General features: G+C 39.6%; 1 protein-coding gene across 2 annotated transcripts in view; it reads left to right on the plus strand.

Annotated features, from left to right (window-relative positions):
- The window catches only part of ARMC1 (armadillo repeat containing 1), a 50,824-nt gene that overhangs the window by 612 nt on the left and 25,697 nt on the right, over nt 1-24,515 (plus strand). The window contains exons 1-3 of one of the 2 annotated variants that reach the window (XM_048840801.2): nt 4,239-4,402; nt 9,604-9,793; nt 15,846-15,937. In XM_048840801.2, the coding sequence (XP_048696758.1) occupies nt 9,620-9,793; nt 15,846-15,937 (266 nt within the window). In that variant the 5' untranslated portion in view covers nt 4,239-4,402; nt 9,604-9,619. Of the gene's footprint in view, nt 1-4,238; nt 4,403-9,603; nt 9,794-15,845; nt 15,938-24,515 lie in introns of those variants that run through there. The other variant, XM_075125168.1, reaches the window with a different exon arrangement.

Consider the following 24,515-nt stretch of genomic DNA (forward strand, 5'->3'; position numbering starts at 1 on the left):
TGTATCAAAAAAAAATCTATTCTTGACCCTTCTAAAAGCTCTTGTGACAGACATTTAACTGCATGTAATATCTTTAGGGACCATGTTTTTTATGTATGTATCACTGTGGACATTATATGGAACTGCAGGGCAGGAGGGTGACCACAGCTCCTCTAAGAAATAAAAACAGCGGGGAGCGATTAAATCGAGTCATAGAATCATAGAATATTAGGGGTTGGAAGAGACCTCAGGAGGTCATCTAGTCCAAGCCCCTCCTCAAAGCAGGACCAATACCAACAAAATCATCCCAGCCAGGGCTTTGTCAAGCCGGGCCTTAAAAACCTCTAAGGATGGAGACTCCACCACCTCCCTAGGTAACCCATTCCAGTGCTTCACCACCCTCCTAGAGAAATAGTTTTCAGAGTAGCAGCTGTGTTAGTCTGTATTCACAAAAAGAACAGGAGTACTTGTGGCACCTGAGAGACTAACAAATTTATTTGAGCATAAGCTTTCGTGAGCATCCGATGAAGTGAGCTGTAGCTCACGAAAGCTTATGCTCAAATAAATTTGTTAGTCTCTAAGGTGCCACAAGTACTCCTGTTCTTTCTAGAGAAATAGTATTTCCTAATATCCAACCTAGACCTCCCCCACCGCAACTTGAGACCATTGCTTCTTGTTCTGTCATCTGCCATCACTGAGAACAGCCTAGCTCCACCCTCTTTGGAACCCCCCATCAGGTAGTTGAAGGCTGCTATCAAATCTCCTCTCACTCTTTTCTTCTGCAGACTAAATAACCCCAGTTCCCTCAGCCTCTCCTCATAAGTCATGTGCCCCAGCACTCTAATCATTTTCATTTCCCTCCACTGGACTCTCTCCAATTTGTCCACATCCCTTCTATAGTGGGGGGGGATCAAAAGTGGATACAGTACTCCAGGTGTGGCCTCACCAGTGCCGAATGGAGGGGAGTAATTACTTCCCTCTATCTGCCGGCAGTGCTCCTACTAATACTAGCCCAATATGCCATTGGCCTTCTTGGCAACAAGGGCACACTGCTGACTCATATCCAGCTTCTCATCCACTGTAATCCTCAGGTCCTTTTCTGCAGAATTGCCACTTAGCCAGTCGGTCCCCAGCCTGTAGTGGTGTCTGTGATTCTTCCTTCCTAAGTGCAGGACTCTGCACTTGTCCTTGTTGAACCTCATCAGATTTCTTTTGGCCCAATCCTCCAATTTGTCTAAGTCATTCTGGACCCAATCCCTACCCTCCAGCGTATCTACCTCTCCCCCAGCTTAGTGTCATCTGCAAACTTGCTGGGAGGGTGCAATTCATCCCATCATCCAGATCATTAATAAAGATGTTGAACAGAACTGGCCCCAGGACTGACCCCTGGGGCACTCCGCTTGATACTGGCTGCCAACTAGACATCAAGCCGTTGATCACTACCCGACAATCTAGCCAGCTTTCTATCCACTTTATAGTCCATTCATCCAATCCATACTTCTTTAACTTGCTGGCAAGAATACTATGGGAGACCGTATAAAAAGCTTTGCTAAAGTCAAGATATATCACATCTACCGCTTACCCCATATCCACAGAGCCAGTTATGTCATCATAGAAGGCAATCAGGTTGGTCAGGTATGACTTGCCCTTGGTGAATCCATGTTGACTGTTCCTGATCACCTTCCTCTCCTCCAAGTGCTTCACTCAAGTGCTTGAGTCACTCAGGTTGTAAATGCCTCCAGAGAGAGACCACCATATAGTGTTTCAGACTGGGTTTTCCAGCAGACAAAGGGCTTTTTTGGCATGAAAAGGTGAGCTTGACCCAGCATAGACAGAATGTTCTTTCCAAGGGAGGGGAGCAACTCTAGGGGAACAGGGGAAGGATTGGAAAGACTGTGGTCTACTGAGTCCCATAAGACTGGTTGATAACTCCTGGTACATTTAGTGTGTTTAAATCAGTTTACTGGTTTTTTTGTATGTTTTCTCTGTAATGGTTTGACCATAAGAATAAATGTATTGTGCTTTGTGAAGGTTGGCTGGTAATGGTGTACATACACTGTTGTAGGCCCTGAAGAAAGGTTAACTACAGGTGCTGGGACTTGGTCAGAACTGCTGGGGAAATCACAGTGAGGTACAGAGGCACTACAAGCCTAAAGCCCTGGTCCAAGGGAGAGAGATATGGGTCTCTGCCTGAGAGAGGTGATGGCTGGAGCCTGAAACCTTAAGTAGGCGCCCTGGAGGGGAGCAGGGGTAGGAATCAAAGGTGCAGTTCACCGTGAAACTGTGACAGCTCTCTTGGTCTGCTTTATTTTAATTGAATTGAAAAATGCATCCCTATTCGTCTCTTCAAATTGGCCTTTTCATAGATTATTGTGTATGTTACTCTGTTCAGACACCACTCATACGGCAATTTAATAGTATTGCTGGAATTCTTAAACCCAACACACTGAGCTGTGAGTAAAGCAATGTTTTTCAAAGTGTAAGACTTACCACTAGAGAGAGGGAGAGAGGACTAGTAGGTGCAGGAGGTGCACACGCAGATCCCTTACTTGTTCAGAGTCTCAACTTTCATTAAAAAGAATGGTCTCTAGCTATCGGGGTTTGGAAGGAAAATTTTCAAAATTTTAAGTGGATATCCATATAATCTTGCAGAGAGTCTTAAGGTGTGGACCGCTCCATTCTTTTCAATGGGTGCTAACTGAAATGCCAGTGATACTTTATATGTCAATATTGCTAACAATTTCACTGCTCAAGAAAGCACGTAAGAAAGGAAAGAAGTATATTATTATGAAAATCTACATAAGTTTTTCCATGAAGGACTGGCTAGCTGTGAGGGTGCAGAAGATGTATACATTAAGATGGGTAGGCCTCTATCATCACAAACCAAGGTTGCAAGAGGGGCATAATTGGTTTCATTTTCCGAAAAGGGTAGAGAGGTTCAGCTTTCCAAATTTTGGAACACAGTAACATTGGATTAAACAGTCAATTTAAATTTAGCTTCAAATTTAAATGCTGATAAAAGAAGATTTTATAAAACCTAAAAAAATTACAAATGTTTCCACAAATAAAAACAAAATCAAACAAAAATGAAAACTTTTGTTTAAAAAAATTAACATTCACCTGCAATGGTTATAGCAGAAAAAGGGCCTGATTGTCAGTTTCAAATTTGAAACTTTTCATTGTACAAGCTGAGAGAAGTGCAGAAGTAAACAAAATGCATAAATAGTGTAAACGGGATTTGTATTATTATTTAACTTTAAAATCTAATCTAAATTGATAATAGAAACACAGGTAAAGATATTCGTCTGCAAAGTTTTGTTTGTTTAGTTGACAGTGGTCTTTAAAGAGGCATTTCAATCAAATTATTTTGCCTTAGATCCGTAAAGTGACAGGATTCTAGATGACCGGATCTGTTCTAGTTTTGCAGTGCACTCTTTGTGTCAGGACTGGTTCTGTGAAACCAGGGATTTCGTTTCACCTTCTGTAGAACTGAATAAGGGAACACTGAATACTTTCCCCTACTTGGAAGCTGTGCTGTGATCACCATTAAGGCACTTTAATGGGAGATTTCAGAGTAACAGCCGTCTTAGTCTGTATTCGCAAAAAGAAAAGGAGTACTTGTGGCACCTTAGAGACTAACCAATTTATTTGAGCATGAGCTTTCGTGAGCTACAGCTCACTTTATCGGATGCATGGGAGAATATCCCCTGCCATATATGGAAAGGTTGACTGTATTGAAGCCTTTTGTACCACAGATTGCCTTGCATTATATTTTCAGTAAAAGTAGTAACCTCTCGTGCATATCAGGGTTATCCACAGTAGCCCACTACTGCCTAGATTAAATCAATTTATACAACGCTGCCAAACGTCAGGGGTTTGAGCATGCGGAGACTACAGGTACCAGCATGCAATGTTCCTGAGGGTTCACAGAGACTGCGGATGCCAGCATGCAATGTTCCAGCGGCACGTCAGTAGACAACAGGTAGCAAAACGCAAGGCACCGCTGGACCAGAATGGCCAACAAACTACACTGTGGAGCATGCAGTGCTCGTGGTAGAGCCATCGCCCCACCGAGAGTACATATCCCAGCATGCATTTCTCCAGCGGGAGCCCGGGCGCGCCAGGCACAGGCACTGGAACGTGTAGTTTCCCTGGGCTGACCCTACTGTACCCACAATGCCCTAGGAGCAGCCAATCAGACTGTGGTGTAACAACGTTTGCTGTGAATGGCGGAGGGGCGCTGTTCGCTTCAGCCAATCGGGGTGCGGTAGGTGGTCCCGGTGGGTGCCCTGTGTGTAGAGGATCTGAATTCCCTTCCCCCGCTATTGTCCCCCACTGACGCCCGTTACCAGGCCTCAGCGACGCAAAGCCCGGCCCGGGCACGATGCTGAGGCGCCCGGGCCTGTGAAACCTTCCTGCAGCGGTAAGTGGGCTGGGGAAGGCGCCTTGTCCCGGCGGTGCAAGGCAGGAACTTGGGTCGGGTCCTGAGAAGAGGGTGAAGCCGCTGGAGGGGACGGGGGCAGGAGTAAGGGGAAATGGACTTGCCCAAGGAGCGGGTCGGCTGAGGAGGCAGCTGGAGACGGTGAGGCGGGAGCAGTGGGGTTTAAAGGCTGCGACCCCGGGCACACACTTTTCAGGCTGGAAGGGGTGTGAGGAGAGTGATGGCCACAGGGGTTGGGTTGGCCTCTGGGCAGCGTGGTACGGTCGGGGGCGCGGAATCTGTAGTTGCTAAGGTTTGGGTGCGGGCAGCTGCGTTAGCGGACTAGGTCCAGTGGCAAGATCTAAACAAGTCCTAGCGGTTTTTTGCTCCTTGGAGCAACAGTTTTTCCCACTAGCGAAGAGGGAAGAAAGTAACTGGGTTATTCTGGACTCAACCATCTGTTGCTGCTTTTGCAAATTGAGTGCTTATATGCAACAACCTTACTAGTTTCCATATTACTGCAATTAGGAGGGTTTGGATTATTTTTTAAAAAGTGTAGGGGATGGGTTCCTGAAACTGATGTTTTTCCATGAGTATGACTAATAACGCTACATTCTGCGATGCCCTAACCAAGGATTTCAAAGCACTTACAAATACTAATGTATTCTCACAAAACCCATGTGAGGTCAGTAAATATCTCCAGTGTACAGATGATAAGGAAACTAAAGCAGAGCGAGATTGTTATTTTCTGAGATCACATAGAAAATCCGTGTAAAAGATGTGAAAATAATTTAGGAGTTATGATGTCCAGACAAAAATTCTTGCTATTTTTTTTTGGAGGGGGGGGATTAGAAACATGGCTTTGCCTTTTTTAAATTAAAAACATATAAAAATAACAGAATTATTTGTATGCAGTGTTGTTGTAGCCTTGTTGGTCCCAGTAAGTTAGAAAGACAAGGTGGGTGAGGTAATGTCTTTTATTGGACTAGCTTCTGTTGGTGAGAGAAACAAACTTTTCAGCTTACACAAAGCTCTTCTTCAGGCCTGAGTTAATTTCTTAGACCTGAAAGAAGAGCTCTGTGTAAGCTCAAAACCTTGTTTCTCTCATCAACAGAAGTTGGTCCAATAAAATAATTGTTTGTAGTATATAATAAAAGGGTATGAATGATCTGATGCATTGAGCATGGGACTGGAAATAAAGCACTCTGGTTACAATCTTAGCTCTGTAATTGACTTGATGTCTGGTTTTAAGTAAATTACTTAAAGTATCTGTGCCTGTTTTGCCATCTATAAAGTGGGAATGATAATAGTTACCTGGTTTACAGGGATTTTGTGAAAATTGTGTGCAGAATGCTTTGCAAATGTAAAATGCTAATTATTATGTGAAATGGTAGCTTCTTATTTGATCTGTATAGACCTTATGGTGTTAACTCCTTAAAAATTAACCTTGAAGCTGGTCATTTGCACCAGTTCTTCACTTTAACACTCTGTGTGAAGGAAATACTAATAACATAAACGGACACCATCACACCTGAACCTCACATTGGTCTGAAAACTTTAGTACCAGGCAAACTGGTTGAAACTATAGGAAAGAACAGAATTATCATACACATAGGTGAACATGATTTGTTGGGGAAGAGTCAACATGCTTTTTGTAAAGGGAAATCATGCTTCACCAATCTACTAGAATTCTTTGAGGGGGTCAACAAGCATGTGGACAAGGGGGATCCAGTAGACATAGTGTACTTAGATTTTCAGAAAGCCTTTGACAAGGTCCCTCACCAAAGGTTCTCAACCTTTTTCTTTCTGAGGCCTCCCCAACATTCTACAAAAACTCCACGGCCCATCTGTGCCACAACAGCGGCTTTTCTGCATATAAAAGCCAGGGCCAGCGTTAGGGGGTAGCAAGCACAGCAGTTGCCTGGCGCCCCATGAAGCTATGTTTCCCAGGCAGTGGGGCTTCGGCTTTCTGCCCTGAGCTCCAGCAAGTCTAATTCCGGCCCTGTTTGGCGGACCCCCCCGAAACCAGCTTGCAGCCCCCCAGGGAGCCCTGGTTGAGAAACACTGTCTTAACCAAAGTAAGCAGTCATTGGATAAAAGGGAAGGTTAAAACATATAAAAGGAAGTATTGCTTCACACAACACACAGTCAACCTGTGGAACTCTTTGGCAGAGGATGTTGTGAAGGCCAAGTCTATAACAGAGTTCAAAAAAGAACTAGGTAAATTCATGGAGGATAGGTCCATCAATGGTTATTAGCTAGGATGGGCTGGGATGGTGTACCTAGCCCAGGAGTTGCCACATGCGGCTCTTCAGAAGTTAATATGCGGATCCTTGTATAGGCACAGACTCCGGGGCTGGAGCTACAGGCGTCAACTTTTCAATGTGTCGGGGGGGGGGTGCTCACTGCTCTGCCACAGGCCCTGCCCCCACTCCACCCATTCCCACCCCTTCCCGTGAGCCTGGAATGCCCTCGCTCCTCCCGAGCCTCCTGCACGCCACAAAACACCTGATTAGGAGGTGTGAGGAAGGGGGGAGGGGCTGCTGGTGGGCGGGAGGTACGGGGAGCTGATGGGGGGGCTGCTGACGTATGGCTGTGGCTCTTTGGCAATGTACATTGGTAAATTCTGGTTCCTTCTCAGGCTCAGGTTGGCCTCCCCTGCCCTAGCCTGTGTTTGCCTGAAGCTGGGAATGAGTGACAGGGGATGGATTACTTGATGATTATGTGTTCTGTTCATTCCCTCTGGGGCACCTGGCATTGGCCACTGTCAGAAGACAGGATATTGGGCTAGATGGACCTTTGCTCTGACCCAGTATGACTGTTCTTATGTTCTTAACTTTTGAACCTACTATAGTTACAAGTAAAGCCTAAGATTTTTTTTCTTTCTTTTTGTGTGTGTGTTTATTTTGAGTATTTAATGACTTTCCAGGTGGATAAAAATCAATGATTTTAAAAAAAATCTGATTTTTTTTATTTAAATCGGATTTTTTTTTGATAAAATGCTTTTTGAGGAAAAAACCTATCTAAAGATAGATACATTATAGCTCAAAGATATCTCATCATGGAATAGGGATTATAAATTCTAATTCTACAATATGAGACAATATATTCATGTAATATTTAAGAAAGTTTTGTATTGAATTCCATTTTGTATTGAATGGATTAGGGACTCAATCTTATGGGGCTCCAGGGGCTTCTGTATAGATTATTTAGGTTAATCTTTCCATCTACCCAATGGGACTCAGTGCTCAGTCAAGAAGATACCATCAGAGATGCCTAGTTTTGCTGTTCTCAAACTGTGGATTTGTGTCTCCAGAGATATCATGCTTGTTAACAGCAAAAAATGTTTTTAAATAAATAAATAATGTATAGAGGTGAGAAATAAGACCTCAACCCTATTGCCCCTCTGCAAATTTGTGTACACAGAGTCAAACCCTTACCTTTCTGTAAAAGTGCAAAAAGTTCAATGAATAGAAGATTGTTGGGGGTGGAATAGATCTAAAATATTTCATTTAACTATTTTAGTTAAAAAAATTTTTAACAAAAACAAACCTGATTTTAAAAAGCTTGAATGTTTAACTAAATTCAAAAATCTAGAATACATAATGTTGTTTTAATTAAAACCATTTAAATGTCTGTCTGGTGATGTTCTCCTCCTAATACAGCATGGCAAGAAAATCCTCCAAATATTAGTGATTATCCTGTTGAACTGGAGATCATAAATATCTGCTTCAGTTACCTTTGGTAAATGAAATAACCAAACAATCATTCATTTTCTGATATAGTTATAAAACTAATCTGAAAAGTTTTCAAAATAAATTACTTTAAAAATGTATAGTATGTACCTTCCAAAAATGAAACCTACATTTGTCTCTGAGTTGTGAAGAATATGTATTAAGGTTATAACAACCCACAAGAATGCACTTTTATGTAGAAATCCATGATTAAATTGAGTCATCTTGACTTGTGATTTAAATCCACCCTGATGAGTTTCACTGTTTCCTCCACAGAGTGTTTCTTTTTTTCTGAAAAGGTCTTTATAAACTTCAAGATGAGAGCAGAAGAAACTGTATACAATTTTTCTTCAACATTTTTTTTAAAAAAAACAGGGCATACTGTTTAAAGAGTGATCTGTTAGAAACTTGGATTTTTTTTTTTTATAAAAAATCAATCCATTTAAAAAGAAAAGTCAAGCTGACAATGTTGCTTTAATCATACTCATGAGTATTAAAGTTGAGTACTTGAGTTAGTGCTGTCAAGAACAGGTCCGTAGTCTGTACTCTACTTGTCAGTCTCAGAACAACTGAGGATCCGTCCTTTGATCTTAACTAACTTTTCACCTCAAGATATGGTTCCTCCACTACTGAGGGGCATCCCATAGGAAAACTTGTGCTGTTGCTATCCAGGATGTAACTGTTCTCTCTTTAGGCAGCTTTAGAGTCCAGTGCTGTCCACCCAACATCTCCTTCATTCAAAATCAAACTGGTTCCCCTTGTCTTTGGTAGGAGCAAGATGAAGCCCATGCCTTATTTATTTATTTTAAGACGGAGAATACCAAAAGTATTCGGTAGAGAGAGAATACCAAAGGTACTTTGTAAGGGGCTTGAATTTGTGCTGGGTTATACATATTTGATATGTAATTCCAGAATGAAGTAAAACGTTAGAAGTGCCTGATGTCATGGATACAAATTTTGATTTGCTTTTTTGGTACACGTTTGTTGTGTGTAAGAGATTAATATGAAAGCTGAAACTTGCAGTTTAAAACATTTATTATGGAAACATGGATTGTATGTTTCTTTACAGATTTACTTTAGATATAATACAGAATTGGGATAGTACGTTTTAGGTTTCCATAGACAGTGTCATCGTTAATAAACTGTTGGTTCTTCATCCATGACCATAATTGGTCTAAGCAGTATTTGACAATACTTTTATCAATTATTGCCTATGTATCTTCTGTAAAGATTGTCAGGCCTAAAAATTATACATGAAGATTGAACTAGTAGACAATTAACAAAAATTGTCGTTCTCTGTATATGGACTCTTAAATTTCTAGTTTCCGTGGTATAGAGTCCGCATATTGTGAGTTCCATTTGTCTGTATGCCCCTAAGAACAAGACAGAGTGTTGCATTCTATATTGACTACAGTTTAATCAGAGATTCATTAATAATAAACTGTTACTAATACAGAATTTATTCAACAGGTGTTGGCATAGGAAAATGAACTCCACTATGAGTGAGGAGCCTGATGCGCTAGCAGTAGTTAACCAGCTGCGAGACCTAGCAGCTGACCCTTTAAATAGACGAGCCATCGTTCAGGATCAGGGATGTCTGCCAGGCCTTATTTTGTTTTTGGATCACCCTAGCCCTCCAGTTGTTCACTCAGCGTTACTAGTAAGTAATCGATTTTTTTTTTTTTTTTTTTAGATCAGTGGGCTTTTTATTTGCTTTGTTTGCTGCTTGTACCTTATGTCAAATTATTGTCACTGTCATGCTTAATTTTCTGCCACCCCCATTTCAACAATTAATGAGTGACAAAATCATTCTGAAATTGGAGAACAAGTTGTTATAGATTAATTTACTGTGTGTGTGTGTGTGTGTGTGTGTGTGTGTTTTAGAAGGTAACCCTCTAACTTTGGGTATGCAGAGGAAAAAGCTAGAATATAGCTTGTCACATGTAACTGTATGCATGCTTCTCTTCAGACTTTGCTTGTACCTGATGAATGTGAATAATGTGACTCTTAAAATCTAAGTACTGCACTGACATAATGCCTTTTCTCTTGATTGGAAGTGGGTGAATAAAAATCAATTTTTTTAAAAAAATCATAATTTTTTTTTTAAATAGATTTTTAAATTTTACTTCATGTTGTATTATGTATATAGTGCTAGCTTTTTCCTGTCTTCCCATTTCATAGTTTTAAATTCCTAAAATGGATGGATTTGTTTTACTTGTTTCTTTAGTTTTCCTAATTGTTAGTAGAGTTTCAGATTTTACATAGATTTCTTTTCCTACTAAGAAGTTCCACACTTTAAAAGCTCATCTGTTCTGATAAGGAGAAGTCCATTGCCTCATTAACATCCTTATTGTAAAAACAACACAAACTTAAACACAAAATTGATAAACAGAGATAAATATAGCCTGTGCTATATTTGCAACAAACTTCACCCTCAAATACAGTGAATTTCCACAAATCAAGAAACCTGAAATGCTTCCACCTGCTATGCTTTTCCATCAAGGTTTGCAATTTGAAGTCAGGTAACTTGCTTTCCGAATAGACAGCTGTTTGTCTCAACATGGAAATACTGTGCTCAGGTCTTTAATTCCAATGACTGTTTAGACAGACTTCTAGAAGTGTTTGAACAGCAGTGCATGGAAACTCAGACTATAAGTGGAAATGATTTGTAGAGTTTGATAGAAGTGTATGAGTCTCCACATCTTGGCAGGATAGCAAAGGTTGTAGTTAAACTGTCATAAATGTAGAACCAGAGACTTTAAAGGACTTCAGATTACTCAGATGGAAATAAAATGGCCTTGCATTCTAACTATAAAACATGCCAAAAATAAAGGTAGGATTTGAGAATAAATGTTAGAAATACATCTTTGGAAAGAACAATATATAGCTACCATAAAATAAGTAAGGGACTAGGCACACTGTTGTGAGGTGTTCATTGAGCAACAGACCTGCTGTATGATTCCATTTAGGGAATGAGTCAACTTTCACAATTTATTATCACAAAAGCAATTATGTAACACACTGAGTACTTGTGCAAAGTCCTCAGCTATCTGAGTATATCTCAGGTATGAGTCTGTCATGTGTGGTCCTGGAATGCAGGTAGATAAGCTAGTGCTTCGAGGAAACCCTTCAAGCACAATACTATATTGACCTTGGGAGCCACCTCCCTTTCCCCCCACAAAAAGGTAACACTGGAAATACAATACATCTCATCAGCTGAGAAATTTGAGATTTTAACCAAGAAAGTGGTGTTGCAAACAAAGCAGTGCCAATAATCAATTGCTGGAAACCTCTAGTCAGCAGTATCAAATTTTGCAGAAAAGTTCATCTGTAAAGACAAGAAAACAAAACCTTGGGCAGCAAATAAGTCCATATCACAGGCTTGGGGAACAGCAATCAAAGCTCTACCTGGATACGAAATAGATTAAAGCTATCAAATCATTAGCTGTAAGGTGCCTCTGAAGCTTTGCCACAGTCGTCGTCATAAAAACCTTTTTCAGATTTTTCTTTTTTTCTTGTCATAGGAGAGTAATTAGCAGTCTGCCCTTGAGGTAGTTTAATAAAATGAAAAGGAGTACTTGTGGCACCTTAGAGACTAATTGGTTAGTCTCTAAGGTGCCACAAGTACTCCTTTTCTTTTTGCGAATACAGACTAACACGGCTGTTCCTCTGAAACCTTTAATAAAATGAAATTTCTGTTAAAGTCATGGCATCGTGAACAATGATTCCAAACACATCAGATGAACATTACATATAATATCCAGGAATCCCATGAACGAGATACATTTTTCACTTTCTAGCTGTTGATCAAAAAAATGGAGAAACTATGTAATACAAGTAAATTGAGACTTGGAGGCTGAAAAATCTTTGAGTTCTTTCGCCTGGTATTTCCGTCCCACTTCAGTACTCCTCTTTTTGTTTCAACAGCTTTTTGATAAAAGAGCAGTATCTATTCTGTACATTGTGGCACATTCTACTGCTCTTCTTTTTATTTATTTCTTCGGTTTGAGGCTACAACATCCTCTTTGTGGCATGCCCAAAATCTTAAAAAATCACTCTTTATTAGAAGTGGAGCCCTAGCAATAGCAATGATTAAGGCTACTCAAGGGTTTCCTTTATAAATCTATGTTTAGAGTCAGACTATTATCTGAAATGTTGGTTCTATTTTTGAAGTATGAGTATAAACAGTAGAGCTGCTGTTGAGTATTCAGAAAGTAGATACATAAACTACTTTCTCTCATTAAGAATTTTTTATTAAATATGGCTTTTTTATGGCTGTAATGGTGAAGTGACTGAGGGCAGAAGTGTCTTAGAAGAAGCCCCTTTGAGTGTTCTGGTGAAAGTTGTTTTTGTTTTCATTGAGTTTTGAGCCTTTAAAAATTGCACATTGCACTTGGGCAGTAAATTAACATGCTAGTAATATTTCTTACAGCAGTTCTCCAGTGTGGAAGATAGGATGCCTTGTGCATATATTGTAGTTAATTTGGTTGTCTACTAAAAGTTCAAGTTAGTTGAAGCTTTCACGTCGAATAAGGCAGAGATCCTCTGGTGCCCTGCCTTGTTCAAAGTGTTTTGACTTGCACAGCTGAACACTGGGGGTGGTGTATCTCATCCATATTTCTACAACACTGAAAATTTTGCTTTTTACATGACATTTGCAATGGCACGAGATGTAGGTTCCCAAGAAGGGTTCCACAGGCACCTGTATCTTGCTGTTCAAGGGACACATTAAACAAGGTGGGGATCCCCCTTGCCAAACAATTCCAGATTATCCTTTTTTTTAAAGAGAAAATAACAAATCTAAGGAATGCCATAAATACTGTAGCATATCCCTAACAGATTTTAATCAAAATACGGTTCTGTGGGTAAGTTTGCCTGCGTTAAGAAGGTGTTGCACATGCAGTCTTACAACAAGCTGTTCAGCACCCCTGTGAAATACTTAAGCTGTGTTGTCATTTATAAAATGGAAATAAGGACAGAGAAAGCAAGTGACTTTACCAGTGTTTCTTCCATAGAACCGGGGTGCCTTGATTCCTAGTCCCCTGCATCAACAGGCACATTTTTCCAATAGATCTACTAAGAGGGTCACACACTTCTTGAGCGGGGAGCTTATAGCAAACACCAGGGGCTCATTGTATTCCTCCATGCCCCCATAAGCTCCTTGTGTGCCACCCTTCCATCCCCCTTCATTTCAGGGGTTCCCTGAAACTTCTCCATATCTCTCTAGTAGTAGGGGTTCTGTGTGCCCCCATTCCTCCCTTCCACCTGTACCAAGGTCCCCCAATTTCCTCCCACGAGGGAGTCTGTTTCCATCATTTCACCACTCTGCCATTATTACAGTTATTTATCATTTGTATTATCATAGCAGCCAGGAGTCCCAGGCATGGACTAGGACCCCGTCAAGGTTTCTCCCCCACTCTGAACTCTAGGGTACAGATGTGGGGACCTGCATGAAAAACCTCCTAAGCTTATCTTTACCAGCTTAGGTCAAAACTTCCCCAAGGTACAAAATATTCCACCCTTTGTCCTTGGATTGGCCGCTACCACCCCCAAACTAATACTGGTTACTGGGGAAGAGCTGTTTGGACGTGTCTTCCCCCCCAAAAAATACTTCCCAAAACCTTGCACCCCACTCCCTGGACAAGGTTTGGTGAAAAGCCTCACCAATTTGCCTAGGTGACTACAGACCCAGACCCTTGGATCTTAAGAACAATGAACAATCCTCCCAACACTTGCACCCCCCCTTTCCTGGGAAATGTTGGATAAAAAGCCTCACCAATTTGCATAGGTGACCACAGACCCAAACCCTTGGATCTGAGAACAATGAAAAAACATTCAGTTTTCTTACAAGAAGACTTTTAATAAAAATAGAAGTAAATAGAAATAAAGAAATCCCCCCTGTAAAATCAGGATGGTAGATACCTTACAGGGTAATTAGATTCAAAACATAGAGAACCCCTCTAGGCAAAACCTTAAGTTACAAAAAAGATACACAGACAGAAATAGTTATTCTATTCAGCACAGTTCTTTTCTCAGCCATTTAAAGAAATCATAATCTAACACATACCTAGCTAGATTACTTACTAAAAGTTCTAAGACTCCATTCCTGGTCTATCCCCGACAAAGACAGACTATAGACAGACACACCGACCCTTTGTTTCTCTCCCTCCTCCCAGCTTTTGAAAGTATCTTGTCTCCTCATTGGTCATTTTGGTCAGGTGCGAGTGAGGTTACCTTTAGCTTCTTAACCCTTTACAGGTGAGAGGAGCTTTCCCCTGGCCAGGAGGGATTTCAAAGGGGTTTACCCTTCCCTTTATATTTATGACAACCCCATAATACCGACGCTATACAAATACAGAACAAAAAGACAGTCTCTACCCCAGAGAGCTTAAAAAGAGATAACAGCTGGGTACAGCCAGATTGGAGAATACAACAAAGCAATGAGACAGTATTGGTCAGTGTGATCACTGGTGGTCAAAGTTTATGTAGGCCTCTGAGCAAACTGGAGTTTATAGGAGGGTTTTGAAGGAGAATGATGAGTTAATTTTGAAAATGTATATGGGGAGCTTTTCCAAAGCATGAGGAGCACCCTGGGTCTCCCATTTTCCCTGTCAAACCAGGGTTTCTATGTGCATCCCTTCCCCCGCTTCCTCTCTCCTTCCATATTATGGCTTTCCATTCTGCCCCAATGGGAGGGTCTCTGTGCCCCCCATTCCTACTTCTCTCTACATGGCAGGATCTCTGTGTGCCCCCCATTTCCCTATTCACCTTATGCTAGGGACTCTGTGTGCCACCCTCCCCACATACCAGGGTACCCTAACTTCCCCTCCCACTGCCAGGGGTTCTGTGTGCCCCCCCGCGCCCCCATTCTTCCTCTCCCCCATGCTAGAGTCTGTGCACACATTCACATTCCCCTTCCTCTCCCTGCCATTATTATTTGTCTGAGAGAGAAATGATTCAGGACATCAGCGTGTTAAACTCTATTGGGGGTAGGCAGAAATGAGATGGGGTATTGTTATACCTGAAGGTTTTAATGGCTGCTGTCAACTAGTTGATAGATCTGTAGAGAATTTCAGAGGTGCTTTAGAGCTGTAGCTGTGCTAAACAGATGATCATGTTTGGAATTGATTGGATCTGGTGTTCAAAAATACATACAAACAGAGAGCTGCCATTGAGTTATGCGTAAGGTTTTCGTGAGTTCAGCCAACTGTTTCTGTATTCCATGAAAGAAGAGACCCATGGAAATAATCAGTATAAGAACACTTGAATGCAAACTTTGAGTGTTTCAGAAAGATTTTCTTTTCTTGGGACCCCACCTCCAGAATGTGTATTGTATTGCATTTGTGAATCTCAGAAAGGGTACATTTCAACTATTTCTTTGTATCTATTAACAATGTTCAGACTTTCCCTAATATTCACAAAAGAGGAGGGTAACGGTGGCAGTCTTCTGTTCCAGGTTCTGTCTGAATATTCTAAAGAGGCATCTTATGCCTGTAATTGCTGCTTCTTTTTTGCACCTAGCACGATGTGGCAAATGTCTCTGAGGTGGAGCTGGTGCACTGAAATTGCATATTCTAACTATCCAACACCTTTTTTTATTTTAGAAACTATGAATTGTTAAATAGTTCATTATTTGAAATATCAGAAATAGAAAATAATGATGAAATAACAGAAGCAGCTTCTGATGGGTTATTATCCTTCTTTTCTTTTAGGCTCTCCGGTATTTGGCAGAATGCCGGGCCAACAGAGAAAAGATGAAAAGTGAACTGGGTATGATGCTGAGCTTACAAACTGTAATACAAAGGTAAGTCTGTAGGGGCTGCCAGATCTGAAAACAGACAGGCCACGTTGTTTTGTGTAATAACAAGTTAGTATCAAATAAAACTCTACCGCCTGAATTTATGTAATGAATTTCATGACCGTATAGCATGCATTTGTTCCTCTTTGGATCTTATGGTTTAAAGCTATTACTAGTTTGAATTTTATTCAGTATAACAGATCAATTAAATGTTATTACACTACAAGTGCCCAGTTGAAAGGAGCTTGCCTACTGAGGGAGGTTTCAGCTGCTCAGAGTTCTGTTCCATATACTATAGGTTCTTATATCGCCTTCATCACTGTAGTATCCAAGTGCCTTCCAGTAATGAATTAAGTGACTTGACTAACATGTCACTTGTGGTTCATTCTTTCGCTTGTAGTCTCCCCAGAGGGAGACTAGTGTGTGCAGTATCATGTTTTGTTTGAGTGGGTTTTTGTGTACCTGCTGCTATGTCCTTGAGAAAGCAAGGTTGATATGTGCCTTGCACTTGAAGCGGAACATGGTGAGATTTGTGATCGTCCTTAATTTCTGTGGGAGTTAGTTTGTGGTCTTGGATCAACCTGTGGGATTGCTGTGTCTCCTGCACAGATTAAGCTTTACCTTTATGGCAGAAAGTTCCATTGTGCCTCAGGAGAAGAGTTGTTGACCACACTATTCATCCTGGAACTTTAGAGAATCTATTAGATATGCTGGACCCATGGAAAGTTAATATGTGCTGCAGAATTTGAACAGTCCTTATTTAAAAAGAAAAGAAATCAGAATAACCTTTAAATTGTACCAGGTGTCAAATCTCTTTTTTTGGGGGGAGGGAGGATTCTTTTATTACTAACAAGAATACTGCTATCTAGTTACTAAATCTCATAGTAGTCATCCACCTATTTCAGGACTACATTAGTGATCAGTGTAGTAAGCGAGTAGTCCCTCATATTGACACATACCATTTTTATTTGCCTCGGAAAACATGGTGCTGTCTTAGTTGGTCAGAATGACATAGTTGAGCAGGACACCTTAATGTGATACTTTTGTGTAATACCAAAGCTAGAAATATTAATATAAATGTTGAAGTTGTCAACAGTGATCATTCAGAAAGAGCTAGTGAAACATTTCCAGAAACTCTTGGAGAAGAATATTTGAGCCAACTGGTTGCATTTGTTTGAGAATATTCTAAATCTAAATTTCAGTAAAATGAGTGACTCACAAGGTTGGATAATGGTTAGCTGAAACCACCCAGTTTCTTCCATATAAATCATTGGAAGTCTGTCATTAATACTCAACTGGTAAAATAGTGAAAGGAATTATTTAGGGTTTAAACCAGACTTGAGCTGTTAGGGATTAGGATGAGATAGACCTTTTAGCGGGGCAGGTTATGTCACATCTGCCTACGGTGGAGTATTTGCACCTTTCTCTGAAGTATCTGGCGCTGGACACAGGATACTGGACTGGATGAATTACAGGTCTGATCCATTATGACAATTTCCATGTTCTTGTAGTGGTAGTGTTCTTGGTTTTTGGTAGTTTCACAGCATGGGGTAGATGCTGTATAAGGCTCATACCATTTCCAAAATTGGATGATCTTCAGCTCTAGAATTAATTAAATATATGTGTGTGTGTGTGTGTGTGTGTGTGTATATATATATATATATATATATATATATATATATATAATGTATGTATGAATTTCAAGAAGGACTTTTCTGTAAAGGATGGAAAAAATCAGCTAACGAGTTAAGCTTTCAAAGTCCTGTTCTCAGACTTTTGTATCTTGCAATACAATTTTGACAGAATTCATGTCATGTTACAGCAACTGAGAACAATAATGGTGCTATCCCAACTATTCTGGAATTCCTGCAGGTAGGACTGAATGAAAGCTTTGATATCAATATCCTTCAGGTTCAGGCATTTGTGGGCAGTGCCCCTCTGGCTTCTCACCACTGACATAAGGTTAGACCCTCAGTCTTGGAAGCCTGAACCTAATTCTTTTTTCATCTAAAAAAAGATTTGTAATTTCTCACCTACTGCCTTTGTACTTTTTCCTTTCCCCTAAATAACTCCCAACCCTCCACTTTCAATTTCCCTTTCTACCAGATTGCATCATTGGCAGAGCAAGGGAGCCAGGTTTGTGTTTTCTTTTGTTTTGTTGTTTGTTTAAAAGCAGCCAGGAGGCTGCACACTCATTCTACAGTTATAAATTATATCCAGGTCTTGTTGGATGTGATGTTTGTTCAGTGACCCGTGTCCAATCTATTACTCTGACCAATACAAGGATGTAATCAGACTTGCGGCTCTCTTCTGCGATCAGACGAATTGACACTCAGGTGCATATGGGTTTTTTGGTTGTCTGAGTGACTACTACTCTGAAATTAGCATCAGAGACATCCAGACCACAGAAACACATTTTCTCATCACCTTCCGTTCTGCGATCCCTCCACAACTCAGCAAATTAGCGTGTTCTGCAAACTTCTAAATCATTAATTTCAATGGTTAAACATTTCTGAGTTCGTGGTTGGTTATTTATTTGTATAGTGGTAGCGCCTAGGAGCCCCCTTGTGCTAGGTGCAAACATGGAACAAAAAAGATGGTCACTTGTCCTAAAGAATTGACAATCTAAATAATGATTCATTTGAAGCTAGAGAAGTGCTCATATGAAGAGAAACAGGAAATCTAACTCCTAGGAACCCCCAGACGGCAAGAGAAATCTTAATTAGGATTGTACAGTCTACATTGGTATCAGTGGATCACAGAAAATGGGTAGAAAATATTTTTGCATGTGTGCACCCATGTGTGCTTGTGACACATCCAAGTTTGCTTACTGTCATTCTCTGCTTATAGGTCTGTTTTATGCCTCACTTCACAAATTACTGGGCCTGTAGAATTCTCTGTTCAGATTTTGAAGGGTTTTTTTTTTTTTTAATTGGCGTTATATCTCAATTGTTGAGGTTATTCCACTACTTAAACTGGCTAGTGTACTGATTCACCATTAATATTACATCACAATTAAGGAACCGAAAAGCAGTTCTAGGTTCACCATTATTTTGTTTTGCCCTGTACATAATTGCTAGTCTCTTGCTAGCATAGAAATAATAGTAAATATTGGGGGCCAGAGTCATTCAGCTCTCGAGTCCTGTGTCAGGAGAAACACAAAATGTCAACTCAGTGGAATGGTAAAGTTGAGTTTAAAGACATGTTTTGGGGTTTTCTAGGTTCTTTCAGACTTACTTTGATTTGGAATATGTTTTATAAAGCTTTGTGGATATTTCATAAGAAGGTTGTTATAAAATGCTGCTTGTTGCAATAGCATATGGGAAATCCAGGTTAAAACTGCATGGTTTCATAGAAAACTTTGAAGAGCCATTTTATTTAGAAACACTTCTATCTACATGTCCCATATTTTCTACATTCTTCTGTATTAGTAAGATTTGTATGAAAACAATATTTTAGCTTCTCAGTAGTTCTTCTATTCCTGCTGATTGTTCTTCACTGTGGCTTGATTTTCCTCTCCCTTATGCTTACTAAATCAAGAGTAACTTCATTTTAATGGACTTAAATTATCATAGTGAGATGAGAGTCCAGCCCTTGTAGCCCTAATTCTTTATAATGTTATTCTTTCCTCAGCAACCAGTTGTGTTATAATTGGAAATTGAGGTATTTTCAGGTGATGAATAAGCAGCTGGAGTAAACACTTTTAAATGAAAATCTTGTTTCCATTCAGTTTATTCTTTGTTGTGGTAGTGTCCTCATGAGGACCAGGGCCCCCTTCTGTAGTGCATTAGGAAGACATGATTCCTGTCCTGGTAAACTTTACCAATGAGAGAGAGAGTGTGAGTGTGTGTGTATGTGTTTGTGTTTAAAATAATAATAATTAAAAAGGGAGGGAATGGAGAATTTTCTCAAAACTAAGTGTTTCAGAGTTTTCCAGGAGGCATCAGCAGCTCTTTAATGTTACATACTGATGTAGTCATTGGTTTCCTGGTGTGGGGAACTTAATATGTCTGCTTGGACTTTATAAAATATTATTAGCAACTTCTAGAATTAATTAGGATTTGTAGCCTACAAGAAAATACTCATGTTGTGTTCAGAATGAAAGTGACTCTTGATGGACAGTAAAGATTAAAGTTCACAATCATTTCATAATCTTTGAGCATCATAATGGTACTCTTTCAATATAACTGACGTTTTAAAAAAAATACTGATGAGTAATCAATATACCAAATAGCTCTTATTGCAGAATGGCAAATTGCTGAGAGTAAAATTCCAATTACTTAGCTAAAAGAGCTTTTCAAGATAGTCTTCCTTTGTCAGGGTGTCATGTTTAACAAGCTGAACTAAAGCCAGCGTATTAATCAGCTCTTCCAATTTATTACTTGCCTAAGAAGATTAGGGCAATTAATATGTGTTTAATTACACAGAGTCCTTTGCAGATATGGTGAAATGCATGCACTTCTGTAATTCCTGACTTCTTATTCAATTTTAATTTTGGGTAGTCTTAATTACCTATAGTTTTTGAAAATTTAATTACTCCCTGGAACTGGCAAAGCTCAGATGTATTATGTTTAGCTTAAAAAAAATCAAAGTAATTCAAGTAATATTTGCTGAAACTGATACAGTAAGAGATGCAGAATCACATTGGTTTTATTTATGTTCATTGTATAATGTCTTCCTTTTGATTTTATGAAACGGGGAGAACACTTGGGGGGAAAAAAGAGTAAAGTCCAAATAAAGCAAATCTGAATATTAGAGGGGTAATAGGAGGGGAAAATGTTGGTTGGAGAATTGTCCTTTTAATTTCATGCAAATCAGTGTACAAATATTTCATGTACTTGTCACATATCTGCTGTATACTTTAAATATGTTAGTTTAAATATTTAAACTTGCATGTCTAAAGGAGGGTCAATAGGGTCCTTAAAAGTTGCAACAATTTGTTCTCTGTGTTATGTATACCCTCAAGAAAAGGAGGGTGGGAGTGATGAAAAATCTTATGCTGTTGTGTGATATCTTCTGTGAGGGGAAGATAAACTATGCAGTGGTTGTGGGCATATACTAACAAATTGTTGCATTTTCTGTGTGGGAGCTTGCATGTTTGTAAATCTCCATCTTCAGTATTCTTGTTAACATAGAAACTGATGGAGCAACTGCTCTCTGAAATGCTTGAAGCTGAAGTTTGGTAATTACAACATATCATCTTGTACAAGCATAATGTAGATGTGCAAACCCTATTTGTATTACTCTGACTTTCTTGGCCCACACCCTAACCTGTTTGTTTGTCTCATCCACGGTTTTGTTTTCTAGATGGTAAACTCTTTGGACCAGAGATTATCATTTTGCACAATGGGAGACCCTGTCGAGTAGGCCTTTAGGTATTGTCGCAACATAACTGTTAATAGATGGTCACAGCAAGGAGCTGGAAAGACACTCTGTATACTCGTTTGGTCTCTGTTTGGAACCAGCTCTAGTAAGTCAAATTTTAGGTCTACTGGTTACAGCAGGTATTAGATTAAAAAGAGTGTTTTTCAAGACTTAAAATTTAGTGGTGTTCCAAGCTAGTTGGCTCTCAGGCTTTCTGGACAGCGTAGAGGACAGCAAACATTATGTATTTCTATGATGATCTATCTTATAAACTGGCTCATTACGAGATTGTACTTATAGATTGTTTGCAGGGAACAGGTGTGTGGTGATGTCATCCAACCATGATGTTTTAGGTCTTCCGGCATGTCTTTTCCATCATGCTTTCATTGGGTCAAATTCAAAGATGATTCTTGCAGGGAAGTTGGTAGACTTTCCGAGCAAATGACCTTACCACGTTAGAGAGCCTTGGGCGACTGAGAGCTGGACCTGTTTAGTTAGAAGATAGATCTCTTCATGTGGCTTAAATTTGAACCACTGAATATTTTAAATCACTCAGAGATGCTTCAACTGAATAGTGTCCAACTTCTTTTCAATCTTGACCACCAAAGCCTTGTATTATCCTCAGTTTTGTGCTCTGCTTATCAAGATCTTTAGTTTTCAAAGATGCTGTTGATGAAGTGTCCTATTAACAAGGCTTCTGCAATGCAGGTTTCAATTTTCTCAGTGCCACCTAGATTATCCAATTAACAGAGCTGAGATAGGTGAAATTACCGGCACTCTCAACTGTGTGATCACATGTTCGGAATCGCTGACCAAAAGAATTGTGGTTTTGCCCTAATTAATTTTCAGGCTGACTTTTGCCCATGGATTTTTCACATGGCAAAGTGCCACAACCAGCTTGTCCATTGATTCAACAACTAGCGCTACATCATTGGCAAAATCAATGTGGGTAAGGCTCTTGTCATCCAAGGGTATACCTAAGATGCATTTACTTAATGTCTGATCAAGTATTCCTAGGCTGCTCCTATTACTAGTCTGAGTCTGACCATAAGCAGAGCAACCTCATAAGACTTGAAGTGAACGACTGTTTTGAAGAGTGAATCAAATACTTTTGTTTTTGTCAGCATTGTAGAGTAGATTTTATAGCTGGGCTGGTAAATAACAGTTTTGCAAAGCTAAAGTTCATTTGCAAAATCACACGTTCTCTGTGATCAAAGCTCACTGAAATATCATGCAGTATATGTGGCACCAGTTTGTTCAGTATCTCTCCTTGGAGATATAGGGAGTGTTGTTGGTGTAATATTTCTTGTCAGTGTGCTATGTCTGTGCGTTCAGTGCTCCTGCAGAACATACAAAAAATCACTCTCTGCCCTAGGACATTTACAATTCAAGCAGACACATGCCAGAACTAAAATTATATATGTAAAGCACTAAATAGCCAAGCAGTGGAGATTCCTGGTAGTGCAACAGGTGTTATGTTAATCCTAACCATTCAGAAACAACAAGGAATCCTTGTGGCACCTTAGAGACTAACGAAGTATTCCTCGTTGTTTTTGCTGATGCAGACTAACATGGCTACAACTCTGAAACCTAACAGTTCAGGGTTTGATAGCCAACTCTAGTAGGTTTCATGACAGGAGTGTGGTTTTTGAGGAGGGATTTGAAAAAGAAAAAGATGGATGCATAAAAGTAGACTGCAAGAGCAATCCCATTAAAATGATAGACTTGAAATTTCAGTCCAAACTTTATAAAGATTAAAATAAGGTTTATTTGTATTTGCAAGGATTATTATGACAGATCTGAGTTGCCTTCATTATTGTCCATATCATCTCAAAATAAACGAAAAATTAGCAAGGTTTGAAAATGAGAGGTGATCACTGGGCAAAATCTGAAAATGGAACAGTTTGTAAGGATCCGCTGCCTATGTTCAAAACAGGTGTTGCTCAACCATTTTATCAAGCTGTATGATGCTAAATGGATAAAGACTTTTTCTGTGCTGGTTACTGAAGAAAGTGGACGTTATTCTTGTATTATCTTATTGGCAGAGAGAGGCTCATAATCATTGTTTAGTTTGAGCTCTGTGCCTTCATGGTTAAATGCGAAGAGGACTATAAAACTGCAGAATGCACTAGCAATTTAAACATAATCCTTGGTCACAACCGAGGAATTTTGTGAAGCGGTTAAATGTAATCTCAAAATAGAAAAGTGAGATTTGAAACTTATTGCGAGAACATACTAAGTGTGAACTGGTATAATAGAAATAAACTTGTTAGTCTCTAAGGTGCCACAAGTACTCCTTTTCTTTTTGAGAAATAAATTTGTTTGGCAAGCACATTGAATACAGATGTTTTCAATCTGCTGTTTTAGAAACTCTGATGACAAGGGTCAACCAATAGCATTAGTTTAGGGGATCTCCATGTAATTTGGAATTTTCAATGTGTTCTTCAGCATTTAATGTTTCATTTTACATCACAAGTGTCTGCCCCTTCTATCTGTGAAGTTTTCTTTCTACATGTAATCAGTGCAATACTGTTTCCCCTGGTCTTCAGGGACAGACTGAAGCAATAGTTTTGATGTATATGAACAATCCATTCATCTCTATAGTGTAAAAGCTGATACCGAACAATTTAAATATCAACTGTTTTAATTGCTGATCATATAAAAAACATCTTGCTAATTTGCTGAATTTAATGTTTCAAGATTAACTTTAAAAGGCATTCCAGGGGAAAGACCTATTTGCATCTCTAAAACCTGCATCCATTCTGTCTGTATGGGGGAAGGAAGGGTTGCACACTCAAGATTGGAATGTGGAAGAGAAAGGAGGACTCATGTAAATTAGCAGAGAGGAAGGTTTAATAACAGGAACACAGAGTGTCTTTAACACTAATTAAACCTTGCAGTCAGCCAATGTCAAATACATTCTAGAAATACGGTGTCCTTCCTTGGTAGCTGTTCAGTTTACAAGACAAAATGCTGAGGCAGGTTCTTCTGCAGAATTGCCAACCCCAAATGTTCACAAAATCTATTATTTTTACATAATCTCATGATTTTTTAGTTCTTTTTATTTGCCTTCAGCTTTCTGAGCCTTTAGGGTGTAATAGGATCACATTTTGAAACTTTTTTCACAGTCGCAAGGGATAGAAACTTACTTTTTCTTTAAGAATGAAGGCTGAAATCATCACATATCCACTTGACTCAAGGAGCTAGGGCTTTAAGAAAA

This window comes from Caretta caretta, chromosome 2, assembly GCF_965140235.1.
Source record: "Caretta caretta isolate rCarCar2 chromosome 2, rCarCar1.hap1, whole genome shotgun sequence".
In the NCBI taxonomy this organism is placed as follows: domain Eukaryota; kingdom Metazoa; phylum Chordata; order Testudines; family Cheloniidae; genus Caretta; species Caretta caretta.